The sequence below is a fragment of the Oncorhynchus nerka genome, unplaced genomic scaffold, assembly GCF_034236695.1.
Source record: "Oncorhynchus nerka isolate Pitt River unplaced genomic scaffold, Oner_Uvic_2.0 unplaced_scaffold_761, whole genome shotgun sequence".
In the NCBI taxonomy this organism is placed as follows: Eukaryota; Metazoa; Chordata; class Actinopteri; order Salmoniformes; family Salmonidae; genus Oncorhynchus; species Oncorhynchus nerka.
In genome coordinates, this window is record NW_027040453.1 from 19,906 (window position 1) to 39,515 (window position 19,610).

The 19,610-nt window shown below is 42.9% G+C and overlaps 1 protein-coding gene across 1 annotated transcript in view; it reads left to right on the plus strand.

The window, feature by feature from the left end:
• LOC135571113 (NLR family CARD domain-containing protein 3-like) overlaps positions 1-19,610 on the plus strand; it is a 40,054-nt gene that overhangs the window by 16,195 nt on the left and 4,249 nt on the right. The window contains exons 4-7 of the mRNA XM_065016918.1: positions 13,115-13,199; positions 13,333-13,561; positions 13,909-15,679; positions 15,953-16,126. Coding sequence (XP_064872990.1) covers positions 13,115-13,199; positions 13,333-13,561; positions 13,909-15,679; positions 15,953-16,126 — 2,259 coding nt within the window. The remainder of the gene's footprint in view (positions 1-13,114; positions 13,200-13,332; positions 13,562-13,908; positions 15,680-15,952; positions 16,127-19,610) is intronic.

The following is a 19,610-nucleotide window of genomic DNA, read 5'->3' on the forward strand; positions in this document are numbered from 1 at the left end:
TGTCACGTTACTGCCTTATTCTAAAATGGATTACATTGTTTTTCACACAATAACCCAGAATTACAAAGCAAAAACTGTTTATTTTATGTGTGCAAATTTTTATTTAAAAAAAACGTAGATATCACATTTACATAAGTATTCAGACCATTTACTCAGTACTTTGTTGAAGCACCTTTGGCAGCGATTATAACCTTGAGTCTTCTTGGGTATGACGCTACAAGCTTGGAACACCTGGGAGTTTCTCCCATTCTTCTCTGCAGATCCTCTCAAGCTCTGTCAGGTTGGATTGGGAGCGTCGCTGCACAGCTATTTTCAGGTCTCTCCAGAGATGTTTGATCGGGTTCAAGTCCGGGCTTAGGATCATTGTCCTGTTGTCCAGTCTGTGTCTACTATACTGGGAGGGTAGAGAGTCAGATCTGGAGCCCTGAGGGGGACAGAGAGAGAGGGAGGTGAGAGAGTCAGAACAGAGGGAAGAGAGAGAGGGAGGGGAGAGAGTCAGAACAGAGGGAAGAGAGAGAGGGAGGGGAGAGAGTCAGAACAGAGGGGAAGAGAGAGAGGGAGGGAGGGTAGAGAGTCAGAACAGAGGGAAAGAGAGGGAGAGGGAGGGTAGGGAGTCAGAACAGAGGGGAAGAGAGAGAGAGGGAGGGTAGAGAGTCCGAACAGAGGGAGGGGTGAGAGTCAGAACAGAGGGAAAGAGAGAGAGAAAATGTAGAGAGTCAGAACAGAGGGAAGGTAGAGAGTCAGAACAGAGGGGAAGAGAGAGAAGGGATGTGTGGAAGTTGCTTTATATTTGGTAATTGGGGGCCTTTGAGCCCTGATGGGCTGGGTGACATCAGTGACTCTCTGAGAGATAAGAGTTGCTGTGGAGGGAGAGCAAGATAGAGAGAGAAGGAGGGAGAGAGAAATAGAAAGGGAGAGAGAGAGAGACTCTGAGAGAATGAGTTGCTGTGGAGGGAGAGCAGAGAGAGCAGGAGGGAGGAAGAGATTAGTCAGCAGTAATTATTCAGGACGGCGTTTGTCTTTAAATGTACTTCTTTATTTCTCTCTTTCCCCACTGAGGAAGATGAAGGACACACAGACACACACACACACACACACACAGACACACACACATACACACACACACACACAGACACACACACACACACACACACACACACACACATAGACACACACACAGACACACACACACATACATACACACACAGACACGAGGGCTAGGTAATCAGGTATTCCTCCCAAGGTGTATATTGATTTTAGTCCCCTTCTCATTAACTAGCTACTGACAGTGACCAGAGATGGCTAGATTGAGCTAGGTGTGTGTGTGTGTGTGTGTGTGTGTGTGTGTGTGTGTGTGTGTGTGTGTGTGTGTGTGTGTGCTTGCAAGCGTTTTTACGTGTGTGTTTCTGTGAGAGAGTCAACCTTCAATAAGAATGAAACACACAGCCCTGATTCCTGCTTTGTGTTTCAATTAGGTCTTAGTGGAATAGAGGCATGTGATTCATGAACCATTACTGCTGTTGGAAAACGTAGAAAGAGAGAAAGAAGGAAAGGAAGCATTCCGTTCTGAACTGCTTCAAGGTCAGAAGTGTGTCTTGATGTTTCTCTGAAACACAGAACACTAAAGTTGGTCATGATGTTTCTCTAAAGCAGTAAAGACTAAAGTTGGTCATGATGTTTCTCTAAAACACAGAACACTAAAGTTGGTCATGATGTTTCTCTGAAACAATGAAGTCTAAAGTTGGTCATGATGTTTCTCTGAAACAGTAAAGACTAAAGTTGGTCATGATGTTTCTCTAAAACAGTAAAGACTAAAGTTGGTCATGATGTTTCTCTAAAACAGTAAAGACTAAAGTTGGTCATGATGTTTCTCTAAAACACAGAACACTAAAGTTGGTCATGATGTTTCTCTGAAACACAGAACACTAAAGTTGGTCATGATGTTTCTCTAAAACAGTAAAGACTAAAGTTGGTCATGATGTTTCTCTGAAACACAGAACACTAAAGTTGGTCATGATGTTTCTCTGAAACAGTAAAAGACTAAAGTTGGTCATGATGTTTCTCTAAAAGAGTAAAGACTTGGAAGTTGGTCATGATGTTACCTTAGTGGAGCAGAAATCTCAGTGATCAATTGGTAAACTCTGATTTACCCAGAATACCCTGCACAACATCTATTTGCACCTCTACTGGATGGAAACTATAAGGGCTGCAGTGGCACTTACAGATGTACATTAACAGGAAACAGGAAACGTATGATCTCTGTAATTGCAAACAAAGGTTTCTGTACCAAATATTAAGTTCTGCTTTTCTGATGTATCAAATACTTATGTCATGCAATAAAATGCTAATTATTTACTTAAAAATCCTACAATGTGATTTTCTGGATTTTTGTTTTAGATTCCGTCTCTCACAGTTGAAGTGTACCTATGATAAAAATTACAGACCTCTACATGCTTTGTAAGTAGGAAAACCTGCAAAATCGGCAGTGTATCAAATACTTGTTCTCCCCACTGTATATCTAGATCTAATACTTGTTCTCCCCACTGTATATCTAGATCTAATACGTGTTCTCCCCACTGTATATCTAGATCTCCCACTGTATATCTAGATCTGGCTACGTGTTCTCCCCACTGTATATCTAGATCTAATACTTGTTCTCCCCACTGTATATCTAGATCTAATACTTGTTCTCCCCACTGTATATCTAGATCTAATACTTGTTCTCCCCACTGTATATCTAGATCTAATACTTGTTCTCCCCACTGTATATCTAGATCTAATACTTGTTCTCCCCACAGTATATCTACATTTACATTTACATTTAAGTCATTTAGCAGACGCTCTTATCCAGAGCGACTTACAAATACTGGTTCTCCTCACTGTATATCTAGATCTATACGTTTCATTACATCAGACTGCTCTAACAGGGAGGAGGAGGAAGGGGAGGAAGATGGGGAGGAAGATGAAGAAGATGAAGACGAAGAAGATACACATACATAGTTCTACACATACTGATACACATACATAGTTCTACACATACATAGTTCTACACATACTGATACACATACATAGTTATACACATACTGATACACATACATAGTTCTACACATACTGATACACATACTGATACACATACATAGTTCTACACATACATAGTTCTACACATACTGATACACATGCATAGTTCTACACATACTGATACACATACATAGTTCTACACATACTGATACACATACTGATACACATACATAGTTCTACACAAACTGATACACATACTGATACACATACTGATACACATACATAGTTCTACACATACTGATACACATACTGATACACATACTGATACACATACATAGTTCTACACATACTGATACACATACTGATACACATACTGATACACATACATAGTTCTACACATACTGATACACATACTGATACACATACATAGTTCTACACATACATAGTTCTACACATACTGATACACATGCATAGTTCTACACATACTGATACACATACATAGTTCTACACATACTGATACACATACTGATACACATACATAGTTCTACACATACTGATACACATACTGATACACATACTGATACACATACATAGTTCTACACATACTGATACACATACATAGTTCTACACATACTGATACACATACTGATACACATGCATAGTTATACACATACTGATACACATACATAGTTCTACACATACTGATACACATACATAGTTCTACACATACTGATACACATACTGATACACATACATAGTTCTACATATACTGATACACATACATAGTTCTACACATACTGATACACATACATAGTTCTACACATACTGATACACATACTGATACACATACATAGTTATACACATACTGATACACATACATAGTTCTACACATACTGATACACATACATAGTTATACACATAGTTATACACATACTGATACACATACTGATACACATACATAGTTCTACACATACTGATACACATAGCTCTTGTTCTTCTACTCTGTTCTTTCTTTTAGTTTGACTTTGAGTCAAGTTCTGGATATGTTGGATCTAGGTGACGGCCCAGACAAGGCAACATTGCAGTTATCCCTCAAAATGAGAAAGCTGCTGTCCTCCGTGATTGTGATGGCGATGGGTCAGTATGGACTATGAGGGGGAGACAGGCCATTTGCCAGCCAGGCTGTTGAATGTCTATGCTGAACCTATCACAAACAGATCATGACAGGAACAACGTTATCAGTGATGATGACCTAATGTGTTAATAACTGGGCTGGGGACTGCTAGTGACAGAGTTTTAAATGTGTTAATAACTGGGCTGGGGACTGCTAGTGACAGAGTTTTAAATGTGTTAATAACTTGGCTGGGGACTGCTAGTGACAGAGATTTAAATGTGTTAATAACTTGGTTGGGATACATAAGAACTTTGATAACTGCACAGGAGAAAAATGTTAATTCAGTAACATTATCCCACCGGTCACAATTGTGACCGACCATAAAACACACTTTTCAGCTACTTTTCCTTTAAAATGTCAAAAAATGATGATTGATTACTTCAAAGGGTTACTAATGACACTTGATTTGGATATTTTCATGTCTGGGAAAAGTGTGGGATTAAATGGGTTAACGGCACAGACAGATTTTTACCTTAACGGCTCGGGTATTCGAACCAGTGACCTTTCGGTTACTGATCGCAAGCAGTCTGACGATACCAACATATTGGACCATACAACCTGTATGGATGGTATATTATCAGATGCTAAATGAGTTTAACATAGTGGACCAAACAACCTGTATGGATGGTCCATATTATCAGATGTTAAATGAGTTTAACATAGTGGACCATACAACCTGTATAGATGGTCCATATTATCAGATGTTAAATGAGTTTAACATAGTGGACCATACGACCTGTATGGATGGTCCATATTAACATATTGGACCATATAACCAATAAGCTATCTACATTATCACCTGTATCAACTGATGCAGCATAGTGGCTATAAACACATGGTCTGATAAACACTCCTAACTACCCACCACTAGGAGGTGTCCACATGGTCTGATAAACACTTCTAACAACCCCACCACTAGGAGGTATCCACATGGTCTGATAAACACTCCTAACAACCAGACCACTAGGAGGTGTCTACATGGTCTGATAAACACTCCTAACAACCAGACCACTAGGAGGTGTCCACATGCTCTGATAAACACTCCTAACAACCCCACCACTAGGAGGTATCCACATGGTCTGATAAACACTCCTAACAACCAGACCACTAGGAGATGTCCACATGGTCTGATAAACTCTCCTAACAACCCCACCACTAGGAGATGTCCACATGGTCTGATAAACACTCCTAACAACCTGACCACTAGGAGGTGTCCACATGGTCTGATAAACACTCCTAACAACCCCACCACTAGGAGGTGTCCACATGGTCTGATAAACACTCCTAACAACCCCACCACTAGGGAGGTGTCCACGTGTTCTGATAAACACTCCTAACAACCCCAGCACTAGGAGGTGTCCACATGGTCTGATAAACACCCCTAACAACCCCACCACTAGGAGGTGTCCACATGGTCTGATAAACACTCCTAACAACCCCACCACTAGGAGGTGTCCACATGGTCTGATAAACACTCCTAACAACCAGACCACTAGGAGGTGTCCACATGGTCTGATAAACACTCCTAACAACCAGACCACTAGGAGGTGTCCACATGGTCTGATAAACACTCCTAACAACCCCATCACTAGGAGGTGTCCACATGGTCTGATAAACACCCCTAACAACCCCACCACTAGGAGGTGTCCACATGGGCTGATAAACACTCCTAACTCCTCTCTTTTAAAAAGCATGTGAAAAAGGTAATTCAAATAACCAAATTCAACCTAGCTAATTTCCGATTTATACGAAATTGTTTGACTACAGAGGTAGCAAAACTGTACTTCAATTCTATGATACTCCCCCACTTAACATATTGCTTGACTAGTTGGGCCCAAGCTTGCTGTACAACATTAAAACCTATTCAGTCTGTCTACAAACAGGCTCTCAAAGTGCTTGATAGGAAGCCCAATAGCCATCATCATTGTCACATCCTTAGAAAGCATGAGCTCTTGAGTTGGGAAAATCTTGTGCAATACACCGACGCATGTCTTGTATTCAAGATCCTTAATGGCCTGGCTCCCCCTCCACTCAATATTTTTGTTAAACAGAAAACCCAGACATATGGCAGCAGATCCACAAGGTCTGCCATGAGAGGTGACTGTATAGTTCCCCTAAGGAAAAGCACCTTTAGTAAATCTGCATTCTCTGTGAGAGCTTCCCATGTCTGGAATACACTGCCATCAGACACACATAACTGCACCACATATCACACTTTCACAAAATGCTTGAAGACCTGGCTAAAGGTCAATCAGAATTGTGAACATGGTCCCTAGCTGTGTGTTGCCGCTTTCCATGTTGTCTGTTGTCTGTAGCTTGTGAGGTGTGGAAACACTTTGTTGCTTTTATGAATTTTGTCTTGCTGCTTTTTGTTCTATGTTGCTCTGTCTGTATGCTATGTCTTGCTTGTCCTATGTTGCTATGTCTTGCTTGTTCTATGGTGCTATTGTCTATATTGTAATTGTTTTTAATAACCTGCCCAGGGACTGCGGTTGAAAATTAGCCGGCTGGCTAAAACCGGCACTTTTACTGAAACGTTGATTAATGTGCACTGTCCCTGTAAAAATAAAATAAACTCAAACTCAAACTCAATGAATGTACCTGGAAAAAACGTTTATTATTAATTAATGTTTAGGCTTATTGATAATCGTTATATCAATGAAGTATAATTTCAAAACATGAGCATAAAACCCCCATAAAAATAATAAACATGAATCATCATTATATTACTTCACAGTAATCTGTTAAATGCTTTTTCAGTGTTTCCTCTTGTGTTAGCAGTGTGGAAAGGGACAGAAAGAAGCACACAGGAGTTTTCCTGTGAGGGGAGTGGTGGTGTATCCAGGGAGAAAACTAAACTAATCTTCTGAAATGTCACTTGTGGTCTTATGCTGCCATCTATTGGAATTATTACATTTACATTTAAGTCATTTAGCAGACGCTCTTATCCAGAGCGACTTACAAATTGGTGCTTTCACCTTATGACATCCAGTGGAACAGCCACTTTACAATAGTGCATCTAAGTCTTTAAGGGGGGGGTGAGAAGGATTACTTTATCCTATCCTAGGTATTCCTTAAAGAGGTGGGGTTTCAGGTGTCTCCGGAAGGTGGTGATTGACTCCGCTGTCCTGGCGTCGTGAGGGAGTTTGTTCCACCATTGGGGGGCCAGAGCAGCGAACAGTTTTGACTGGGCTGAGCGGGAACTGTACTTCCTCAGTGGTAGGGAGGCGAGCAGGCCAGAGGTGGATGAACGCAGTGCCCTTGTTTGGGTGTAGGGCCTGATCAGAGCCTGGAGGTACTGAGGTGCCGTTCCCCTCACAGCTCCGTAGGCAAGCACCATGGTCTTGTAGCGGATGCGAGCTTCAACTGGAAGCCAGTGGAGAGAGCGGAGGAGCGGGGTGACGTGAGAGAACTTGGGAAGGTTGAACACCAGACGGGCTGCGGCGTTCTGGATGAGTTGTAGGGGTTTAATGGCACAGGCAGGGAGCCCAGCCAACAGCGAGTTGCAGTAATCCAGACGGGAGATGACAAGTGCCTGGATTAGGACCTGCGCCGCTTCCTGTGTGAGGCAGGGTCGTACTCTGCGGATGTTGTAGAGTATGAACCTACAGGAACGGGCCACCGCCTTGATGTTAGTTGAGAACGACAGGGTGTTGTCCAGGATCACGCCAAGGTTCTTAGCGCTCTGGGAGGAGGACACGATGGAGTTGTCAACCGTGATGGCGAGATCATGGAACGGGCAGTTCTTCCCCGGGAGGAAGAGCAGCTCCGTCTTGCCGAGGTTCAGCTTGAGGTGGTGATCCGTCATCCACACTGATATGTCTGCCAGACATGCAGAGATGCGATTCGCCACCTGGTCATTAGAGGGGGGAAAGGAGAAGATTAATTGTGTGTCGTCTGCATAGCAATGATAGGAGAGACCATGTGAGGTTATGACCGAGCCAAGTGACTTGGTGTATAGCGAGAATAGGAGAGGGCCTAGAACAGAGCCCTGGAGGACACCAGTGGTGAGAGCGCGTGGTGAGGAGACAGATTCTCGCCACGCCACCTGGTAGGAGCGACCTGTCAGGTAGGACGCAATCCAAGCATGGGCCGCGCCGGAGATGCCCAACTCGGAGAGGGTGGAGAGGAGGATCTGATGGTTCACAGTATCGAAGGCAGCCGATAGGTCTAGAAGGATGAGAGCAGAGGAGAGAGAGTTAGCTTTAGCAGTGCGGAGCGCCTCCGTGATACAGAGAAGAGCAGTCTCAGTTGAATGACTAGTCTTGAAACCTGACTGATTTGGATCAAGAAGGTCATTCTGAGAGAGATAGCGGGAGAGCTGGCCAAGGACGGCACGTTCAAGAGTTTTGGAGAGAAAAGAAAGAAGGGATACTGGTCTGTAGTTGTTGACATCGGAGGGATCGAGTGTAGGTTTTTTCAGAAGGGGTGCAACTCTCGCTCTCTTGAAGACGGAAGGGACGTAGCCAGCGGTCAGGGATGAGTTGATGAGCGAGGTGAGGTAAGGGAGAAGGTCACCGGAAATGGTCTGGAGAAGAGAGGAGGGATAGGGTCAAGCGGGCAGGTTGTTGGGCGGCCGGCCGTCACAAGACGCGAGATTTCATCTGGAGAGAGAGGGGAGAAAGAGGTCAGAGCACAGGGTAGGGCAGTGTGAGCAGAACAGCGGTGTCGTTTGACTTAGCAAACGAGGATCGGATGTCGTCGACCTTCTTTTTCAAAATGGTTGACGAAGTCATCTGCAGAGAGGGGAGGAGGGGGGAGGAGGATTCAGGAGGGAGGAGAAGGTTGCAAAGAGCTTCCTAGGGTTAGAGGCAGATGCTTGGAATTTAGAGTGGTAGAAAGTGGCTTTAGCAGCAGAGAGAGAAGAGGAAAATGTAGAGAGGAGGGAGTGAAAGGATGTCAGGTCCGCAGGGAGGTGAGTTTTCCTCCATTTCCGCTCGGCTGCCCGGAGCCCTGTTCTGTGAGCTCGCAATGAGTCGTCGAGCCACGGAGCGGGAGGGAGGACCGAGCCGGCCTGGAGGATAGGGGACATAGAGAGTCAAAGGATGCAGAATGGAGGAGAGGAGGGTTGAGGAGGCAGAATCAGGAGATAGGTTGGAGAAGGTTTGAGCAGAGGGAAGAGATGATAGGATGGAAGAGGAGAGAGTAGGGGGGAGAGAGAGCGAAGGTTGGGACGGCGCGATACCATCCGAGTAGGGGCAGTGTGGGAGGTGTTGGATGAGAGCGAGAGGGAAAAGGATACAAGGTAGTGGTCGGAGACTTGGAGGAGTTGCAATGAGGTTAGTGGAAGAACAGCATCTAGTAAAGATGAGGTCGAGCGTATTTCCTGCCTTGTGAGTAGGGGGAAGGTGAGAGGGTGAGGTCAAAAGAGGAGAGGAGTGGAAAGAAGGAGGCAGAGAGGAATGAGTCAAAGGTAGACGTGGGGAGGTTAAAGTCGCCCAGAACTGTGAGAGGTGAGCCGTCCTCAGGAAAGGAGCTTATCAAGGCATCAAGCTCATTGATGAACTCTCCGAGGGAACCTGGAGGGCGATAAATGATAAGGATGTTAAGCTTGAAAGGGCTGGTAACTGTGACAGCATGGAATTCAAAGGAGGCGATAGACAGATGGGTAAGGATGGAGCAACTGCAGTAGTACTGAATAATGTGTAATTCTTACGAAAGTATTAATTACTCGGAATTTCAAAATATAAAATCTTCTAGTTAATTTGATCAATTTACATAAAATAACCATTTATAGCATAACAAACAATGAAACTGACAGACACCAAAAGTGATCAAATTAACTAGAAGATTTTATATTTTGGAATTGTGATACAGTGAGTGATACAGTGAGTTATAAGTGAAATAATCTGTCTGTAAACAATTGGGTTTTAATGACTTCCGGAAGTTTACATACACAACAATCGTTTACAGACAGATTATTTCACTTATAATTCACTGTATCACAATTGCAGTGGGTCAAAAGTTTACATACACTAAGTTGACTGTACCTTTAAACAGCTTGGAAAATTCCAGAAAATTATGTCATGGCTTTAGATGCATCTGATAAGCTAATTGACATTATTTGAGTCAGGTGTACCTGTGGATGTAATTCAAGGCCTACCTTTAAACTCAGTGCCTCTTTGCTTGACATCATGGAAAATCTACAGATATCTGCCAACAAATTGTGGACCTCCACAAGTCTGGTTCATCCTTGGGAGCCATTTCCAAATGCCTGAAGGTACCACGTTCATCTGTACAAACAATAGTACGCAAGTATAAACACCATGGGACCATGCAGCCGCCATACCGCTCAGGAAGGAGACGCGTTCTGTCTCCTAGAGATGAATGTGCGAAAAGTGCAAATCAATTCCAGAACAACAGCATAGGACCTTGTGAAGATGCTGGAGGACACAGGTACAATAGCATCAATATCCACAGTAAAACTTGTCCTATTTCAACATAACCTGAAAGGCCGCTCAGCAAGGAAGAAGCTACTGCTCCAAAACCACCATAAAAAAGCCAGACTACGGTTTGCAACTGCACATGGGGACAAAGATCATACTTTTTGGAGAAATGTCCTCTGGTCTGATGAAACAAAAATAGAACTGTTTGGCCATAATGACCATCATTATGTTTGGAGGAATAAGGGGGATGCTTGCAAACCGAAGAACATCATTCCAACTTTGAAGCACGGGGGTGGCAGCATCACGTTGTGGGGGTGCTTTGCTGCAGGAGAGACTGGTGCACTTCATAAAATAGATGGCATCATGAGGGAGGAAAATTATGTGGATATATTGAAGCAACATCTCTAAACATCAGTCAGGAAGTTAAAGCTTGGTCGCAAATGGGTCTTCCAAACGGACAATTACCCAAAGCATACTTCCAAAGTTGTGGCAAAATGGCTTAAGGACAAAAAAGTCAAGGTATTGGAGTGGCCATCACAAAGCCCTGACCTCAATCCTACAGAAAACATGTGGATAGAACTGAAAAAGCGTGTGCAAGGAGACCTACAAACCAGACTCGGTTACACCAGCTCTGTCAGGAGGAATGGGCCAAAATTCACCCAACTTATTGTGGGAAGCTTGTGTAAGGCTACCCGAAACATTTGACCCAAGTTAAACAATTTAAAGACACTGCTACCAAATACTAATTGAGTGTATGTAAACTTATGCCCCACTGAGAATGTGATGAAATAAATAAAAGCTGAAATAAATCATTGTCTATACCATTATTCTGACATTTCACATTCTTAAAATAAAGTGGTGATCTTAACTGACCTAAAACAGGGAATTTTTACTGGGATTAAATGTCAGAAATGGCAAAAAAACTGAGTTTAAATGTATTTGGTATGTCAACTTCCGACTGTACATATATATGGGGTGGGCAGTCTATGTTTGTTTTTCTATGATTTGGGGATTTCTATGTTTCGGCCTAGTATGGTTCTAAATCAGAGGCAGGTGTCATTAGTTGTCTCTGATTGAGAATCATACTTAGGTAGCCTTGGTTTCACTGTGTGTTTGTGGGTGTTTGTTTCCGTGTCTGTGTTTTTCGCCACACGGTACTGTTTCGGGTTTCGGTCGTTTATTGTTTTTTGTATTCAGTTGTTCATGTGTACTATTTCTTATTAAAAGAGCCACGCCGCATATTGGTCCTCCGATCCCTTACATATATATATATATATATATATAACTTTTTTATTTACCTTTCAAAGCAGAATTACGTTCCCATTGTTCCTCAACTGTAGTGTTTTATTTAATCTCTAATTTTATCCGATGTAAAAAAAACATCATTTCATGTTTTGCAACATAAGACATAATTGGTCACGTTTGGGAGAGGCATTTAAATAGCATTTTGAGGGAAAAAACATGATTCTTTGTCTCTCTGAAATGAAACCATCAAGTGATAGACTTTAAACAAATGCATGTCTTTCATTGAACAACCCAATGCCATGATAGTGAAAAAACACACCAAGATATTTCACAATTTATTTAAAGAATAAAAGCTAATTTACCAACATTTCTGAAAAGTGATATATAGCGTTATGGAATGAAACTCTTATGTTTCCCCATCTGAGCTCAGAGTAGATGAGAGATGTAATGTTTGTCTCTGTTGTGTTGAAGACCAATCAAGCAGGAGAGACCAGCCTCCCCTGTACCCAGCTGTGTGTCCATGAAGAGTGACAAGTCTATGCTTCAACCTATACTGTTTAGAGAGGGATACTTTTCTACTGAACAAAGGTAAGAAGAACTCATGGGTCCTGGTCAGTGAGTTAAACAACACTGTCTCTAGTCATTTCTCTCTCCCATTTTCCCATTTATTGTTGTTGTTTTCATAATCAATAGGCTAATCCTTTTGTCCATTTTCATAGTCCTAAAACAATATTAAACAAAACAACATTCCCTCGTGTGTGTGTGTGTGTGTGTGTGTGTGTGTGTGTGTGTGTGTGTGTGTGTGTGTGTGTGTGTGTGTGTGTGTGTGTGTGTGTGTGTGTACTCCTGGATGTGTGTGTGTGGTGGTTACGTGTTCTTTACTATCAAATGAGGAGAGACACACTCACAAGTCAGAGTTACACTTAAACTAAATCTTTAATAATACGAGCTTTGCAATAGCCTAGACTTTCAATGATTCACCATTTATAATTATCCGTTGAGAGTGATAAATCAAAACACAAAGGTCTTTTATAGCCAAGATACACCCCTTTCAACATGACGAACAACAGATACATAGAAAGGTTAAGGCTCCAAACTAAACTAAAACTAAAACCATTTCTCCAACGGTAACATGAACTCATGCTCTTTCACCTAAAGACATCATACATCTTCTCTGTCACTTTTATGTCATAGAGGCCCATCATTAGTACACAATAGTTAACAGAATACTCTATTCTGTCGAAAAAAACCAACCCTGACGGGAGATATATGTTTTATGTTTTGTCCACAGAAACCAACAGGAGAGATCAGAGTCAGAGATTCTCAGTGGTCAGTCTTCCCAGAGTCATCAAACAGACCTGGCCTCCATATTCAGTGTATGTGGTCCTGTTATGTACATTTGTTTTTGTTTACCTCAAGTAAAGTTGATCTGTCAATCATTCATTAATGTGTTAATGAGAAAGCATTTAGTATCTTGCTTAACTTATTTATTTACTTGATTTATTTCAGTTGCTTGAAGAGAAAATTATGATATTTGTGAAGAACGAGCTGAAGATGTTCAAGAGGATTCTTAGTCCAGAACTCCCAGAAGGCTTTGAGAGTCAGAAGCAGGATAAGGAAGTGGTGGATGCTGAAGATGAGAAGCAGGAGAGCAGTGCCAGAGAGGGGGCTCTGAAGATCACACTGCACATCCTGAGGAAAATGAACCAGAAGGAGCTTGCTGACACACTGGAGAAATGTAAGATCTGTCTGCCTCATGTTGAATGATGTTTTATAACATTTAAAAGCTGTAGCTAAAGTAGCTGTGTAACTCAATGATATTGTAGCAGCCTTAACACAACACCTAGTGACCTCATCAAGTAGCAGCAGGGATGTGTTGTGGTGATTCATTTAGAGAGAGAACATTAATAATACCATCAATAATACCAATAATAATATAATCAGTCACACCAGTCTGTAATGCATTATGAAAACATTTAAACATTTATACAGTCAGTTTAGAGAATAAATTATTGTAATTTAAAACTTTATAAGCCCTACAATAATGTAAAACATTCATATTAAAATATTCTGTGTTATTTCTAGATTCAGATGAGCTCGCTGTGATTTGCCAACGTGAACTCAAATCTAATCTAAAGAAGAAGTTTCAATGTGTATTTGAGGGGATCGCTAAACAAGGAAACCCAACACTTCTCAATAAGATCTACACAGAGCTCTACATCACAGAGGGTGGAACAGGAGAGGTCAATAATGAACATGAGTTGAGACAGATTGAGACAACAACCAGGAAACAAGCAAGACCAGAGACTGCAATCAAATGTAACGACATCTTCAAACCCTTAACTGGACAAGACAAACGTATCAGAACTGTGCTGACAAAGGGAGTCGCTGGCATTGGAAAAACAGTCTCTGTGCAGAAGTTCATTCTGGACTGGGCTGAAGGAAATGCAAATCAGGATGTCCAATTTGTATTTTCATTCCCTTTTCGTGAACTGAATTTGATGAAAGGCGACAAACACACTTTCATTGAACTTCTCAATCACTTCTCAATGGAAACCAAACTATCAAGAATCTCCAACTACGACAAGTACAAAGTTCTGTTCATCTTTGATGGTCTGGATGAGTGCCGACTGCCCCTAGACTTCCAGAAGAACAAGATCTGTTGGGACGTCACAGAGTCAACCTCAGTGGATGTTCTGCTGACAAATCTCATCAGGGGAAATCTGCTTCCCTCTGCTCTCCTCTGGATAACTACCCGACCTGCAGCAGCCAATAAGATCCCTTCAGGGTGTGTTGACCAGGTGACAGAGGTACGAGGGTTCAATGACCCACAGAAGGAGGAGTACTTCAGGAAGAGATTCAGTGATGAGGACATGGCCAGCAGAATCATCTCACACATAAAGACATCAAGGAGCCTCCACATCATGTGCCACATTCCAGTCTTCTGTTGGATTTCTGCAACAGTCCTTGAACACATGCTGAAACATAAGAGAGAAGAGATGCCCAAGACTCTGACTGAGATGTACACACACCTTGTGGAGTTTCATACCAAACAGAAGACCGAAAAGTATCTTGGGAAAGAAGAGACAGGTCCACACTGGAATAAAGAGAGCATTCTGTCACTGGGAAAACTGGCTTTTCAACAGCTTGTGAATGGCAATCTGATTTTCTATGAAGAAGACCTGAAAGAGGCTGGCATTGATGTGAATGAAGCCTCAGTGTACTCAGGATTGTGCACACAGCTCTTTAAAGAGGAATGTGGGCTGTACCAGGACAAGGTGTACTGCTTTGTTCATCTGAGCATTCAGGAGTTTCTGGCTGCTGTATATGTGTTCCTCTCATTCATCAACAACAATGAGAATCTAATGGACAAACTGCAAACAAAAGACAATACTGAAGTTACTGTCTACAAGAGTGCTGTGGATAAAGCCTTACAAAGTGAGACAGGAAACCTGGACCTTTTCCTCCGCTTCCTTCTGGGCCTCTCCATGGAGTCCAATCAGAAGCACTTACGAGGTCTACTGACAAAGACAAGAATCAGCTCACAGAGCCATGAAGAAACAGTCAAGTACATCAAGGAGAAGATCAGGGAGAATCCCTCTCCAGAGAGGAGCATCAATCTGTTCCACTGTCTGAATGAACTGAATGACCATTCTCTAGTGGAGGAGATCCAAAGATACCTGAGATCAGGAAGTCTCTCTAGACCCAAACTGTCACCTGCACAGTGGTCAGCTCTGGTCTTTGTGTTGCTGACTTCAGAAAAGGAGCTGGATGTGTTTGACCTGAAGAAATACTCCAGATCAGAGGAAGGTCTTCTGAGGCTGCTGCCAGTGGTCAAAGCCTCCAGAGCTGTTCTGTGAGTAAATAAAATTACATATAAGAACTAATCATCAGGAAGAAATATTCCGTTTAGGGAAAAATATGTGATATAATATGTGTATAATATTATATTGAATAACGTATTGAATCAATGCTTTTATGTTCACATTAGTATAACAACTCTAGGAGATGGAAGATTAATCTATATGTTGTTTGAGAGAATAAACCAAATGCATCTACCATTGTCCTTCTACACTACTGGTGTTAAATGAACAGTGTGTTTGTGAAGTCATGATGATCTCTTTGTCAGGCTGTCAGGCTGTGGAGTCACAGAGGAAGGCTGTGCTTCTCTGGTCTCAGCTCTGAGGTCAAACCCCTCACACCTGAGAGAGCTTGATCTGAGTAACAATGACCTGAAGGATTCAGGAGTGAAGCTGCTCTCTGCTGGACTGGGGAATCTCCACTGTAAACTGGAGACTCTGAGGTCAGTATTCCTGTAGTTGGTCAACAAGTGATAACTGTTCACCAGATCCACATGTGTTTACCAGACACACATAGTCCACACCATATGTGTTTGGACAGTGGACACACTGAACACACACACTGGACACACACACACACACACCGGAAACACACAGGACACACACACACACATTGGACAAACACGCACACACACACACGCTGCATACACAAACTGGACACACACACACACACACCCATACACACACTGGATACACACCACACACACTGAATACACACACTGGACACACACACACACACACACACACACACACACACACTGGACACATTGGACAGATACAAACAAACAATTGACACGCACACACAGACTGAACAAACGCACACACACCCACACACACTAGACACAACCACAGACATTGGATACCCACACATACTGAACACACACATACTGGACACACACAAACAGACACACACTGGATCAGAGTTAATTTAGTTGTGTTTAGAAACATGTTATCTACTTACTTAGAAAGACTATTTCTCCAGTCATCATCCAACATTCAGTTACTTTTGGGCAAAACATAACCCAAAACAAAACCAAAACAAACTGCAAATGCAACCAAGGCGTTTGGGACCAAATACTAATCTTTTGACTACTTTAATACACTATAAGTGAATTAGTCAGAATACTTTTAAAATATTTAAAAGGGGGACTATGTAGATATACAAAGTGGGAGAATAAACCAAACAACATACAGGAACTCAAGTCCTTCTGTTCACCTGACTTAGAATTCCTCACAATCAAATGTCGTCCACATTATCTACCAAGGGAATTCTCTTCGATTATAATCACAGCCGTATATATTTCCCCCAAGCAGACACATCGATGGCCCTGAACAAACTTTATTTGACTCTTTACAAACTGGAAACTACATATCCTGAGGCTGCATTCATTGTAGCTGGGGATTTTAACAAAGCTAATCTGAAAACAAGACTCCCTAAATTGTATCAGCATATCGATTGCTCAACCAGGTCTGGTAAAACCCTAGATCATTGCTATTCTAACTTCCGCGACGCATATAAGGCCCTCCCCCGCCCTCCTTTCGGAAAAGCTGACCACGACTCCATTTCGTTGCTCCCTGCCTACAGACAGAAACTAAAACAGGAAGCTCCCGCGTTCAGGTCTGTTCAACGCTGGTCCGACCAATCTGATTCCACGCTTCAAGACTGCTTCGATCAAGTGGATTGGGATATGTTCCGTATTGCGTCAAACAACAACATTGACGAATACGCTGATTCGATGAGCGAGTTCATTAGAAAGTGCATTGATGATGTCGTTCCCATAGCAACGATTAAAACATTCCCAAACCAGAAACCGTGGATTGATGGCAGCATTTGTGTGAAACTGAAAGCGCGAACCACTGCTTTTAACCAGGGCAAGGTGACCGGAAACATGACCGAATATAAACAGTGTAGCTATTCCTTCCCAAAGGCAATCAAACAAGCTAAGCGTCAGTATAGAGACAAAGTAGAGTCTTAATTCAATGGCTCAAACACAAGAGGTATGTGGCAGGGTCTACAGTCAATCACGGATTACAAAAAGAAAACCAGCCACGTCAAGGACCAGGATGTCTTGCTCCCAGGCAGACCAAATAACTTTTTTTCCCGCTTTGAGGACAATACAGTGCCACTGACAAGGCCCGCTACCAAAACCTGCGGACTCTCCTTCACTGCAGCCGACGTGAGGAAAACATTTAAACGTGTTAACCCTCGCAAGGCTGCAGGCCCAGACGGCATCCCCAGCCGTGCCCTCAGAGCATGCGCAGACCAGCTGGATGGTTTGTTTACGGACATATTCAATCAATCCTTATCCCAGTCTGCTGCTCCCACATGCTTCAACAGGGCCACCATTGTCCCTGTTCCCAAGAAAGCTAAGGTAACTGAGCTAAATGGCTACCACCCCGTAGCACTCACATCCGTCATCATGAAGTGCTTTGAGAGACTAGTCAAGGACCATATCATCTCCACCCTACCTGACACCCTAGACCCACTCCAATTTTCTTACCGCCCAAATAGGTCCACAGTCGATGCAATCTCAACCACACTGCACACTGCCCAACCCATCTGGACAAGAGGAATACCTATGTGAGAATGCTGTTCATCGACTACAGCTCGGCATTTAACACCATAGTACCCTCCAAACTTATCATCAAGCTCGAGACCCTGGGTCTCGACCCCGCCCTTAGCAACTGGGTACTGGACTTCCTGACAGGCCGCCCCCAGGTGGTGAGGGTAGGTAACAACATCTCCACCCCGCTGATCCTCAACACTGGGGCCCCACAAGGGTGGGTTCTGAGCCCTCTCCTGTACTCCCTGTTCACCCATGACTGCGTGGCCATGGACACCTCCAACTCAATCATCAAGTTTGCGGACGACACTACAGTGGTAGGCTTGATTACCAAAAATGACGAGATGGCCTACAGGGAGGAGGTGAGGGCTCTCGGAGTGTGGTGTCAGGAAAATAACCTCACACTCAATGTCAACAAAACAAAGGAGATGATTGTGGACTTCAGGAAACAGCAGAGGAAGCACCCCCTATCCACATCGATGGGACAGTAGTGGAGAGGCGAGTAAGTTTTAAGTTCCTCGGCGTTCACATCAAGGACAAACTGAATTGGTCCACCCACACAGACAGCGTCGTGAAGAAGGCGCAGCAGCGCCTCTTCATCCTCAGCAGGCTGAAGAAATTTGGCTTGTCACCAAAAACACTCACAAACTTCTACAGATGCACAATCGAAAGCATCCTGTCGGGCTGTATCACCGCCTGGTACGGCAACTGCTCTGCCCACAACCGTAAGGCTCTCCAGAGGGTAGTGAGGTCTGCACAACGCATCACCGGGTGCAAACTACCTGCCCTCCAGGACACATACACCACCCGATGTTACAGGAAGGCCATAAAGATCATCAAGTACATCAACCACCCGAGCCACTGCCTGGCGAGGTCAGTACAGGTGCATCAAAGCTGGGACCGAGAGACTGAAAAACAGCTTCTATCTCAAGGCCATCAGACTGTTAAACAGCCACCACTAACATTGAGTGGCTGCTGCCAACACACTGACACTGACTCAACTCCAGCCACTTTAATAATGGGAATTGATGGGAAATTATGTAAATATATCACTAGCCACTTTAAACAATGCTACCTTATATAATGTTATTCACCCTACATTATTCATCTCATATGCATACGTATATACTGTACTCTATATCATCGACTGCATCCTTATGTAATACATGTATCACTAGCCACTTTAACTATGCCACTTTGTTTACATACTCATCTCATATGTATATACTGCACTCAATACCATCTACTGCATCTTGTCTATGCCGCTCTGTACCATCACTCATTCATATATCTTTATGTACATATTCTTTATCCCTTTACACTTGTGTGTATAAGACATTAGTTTTGGAATTGTTAGCTAGAT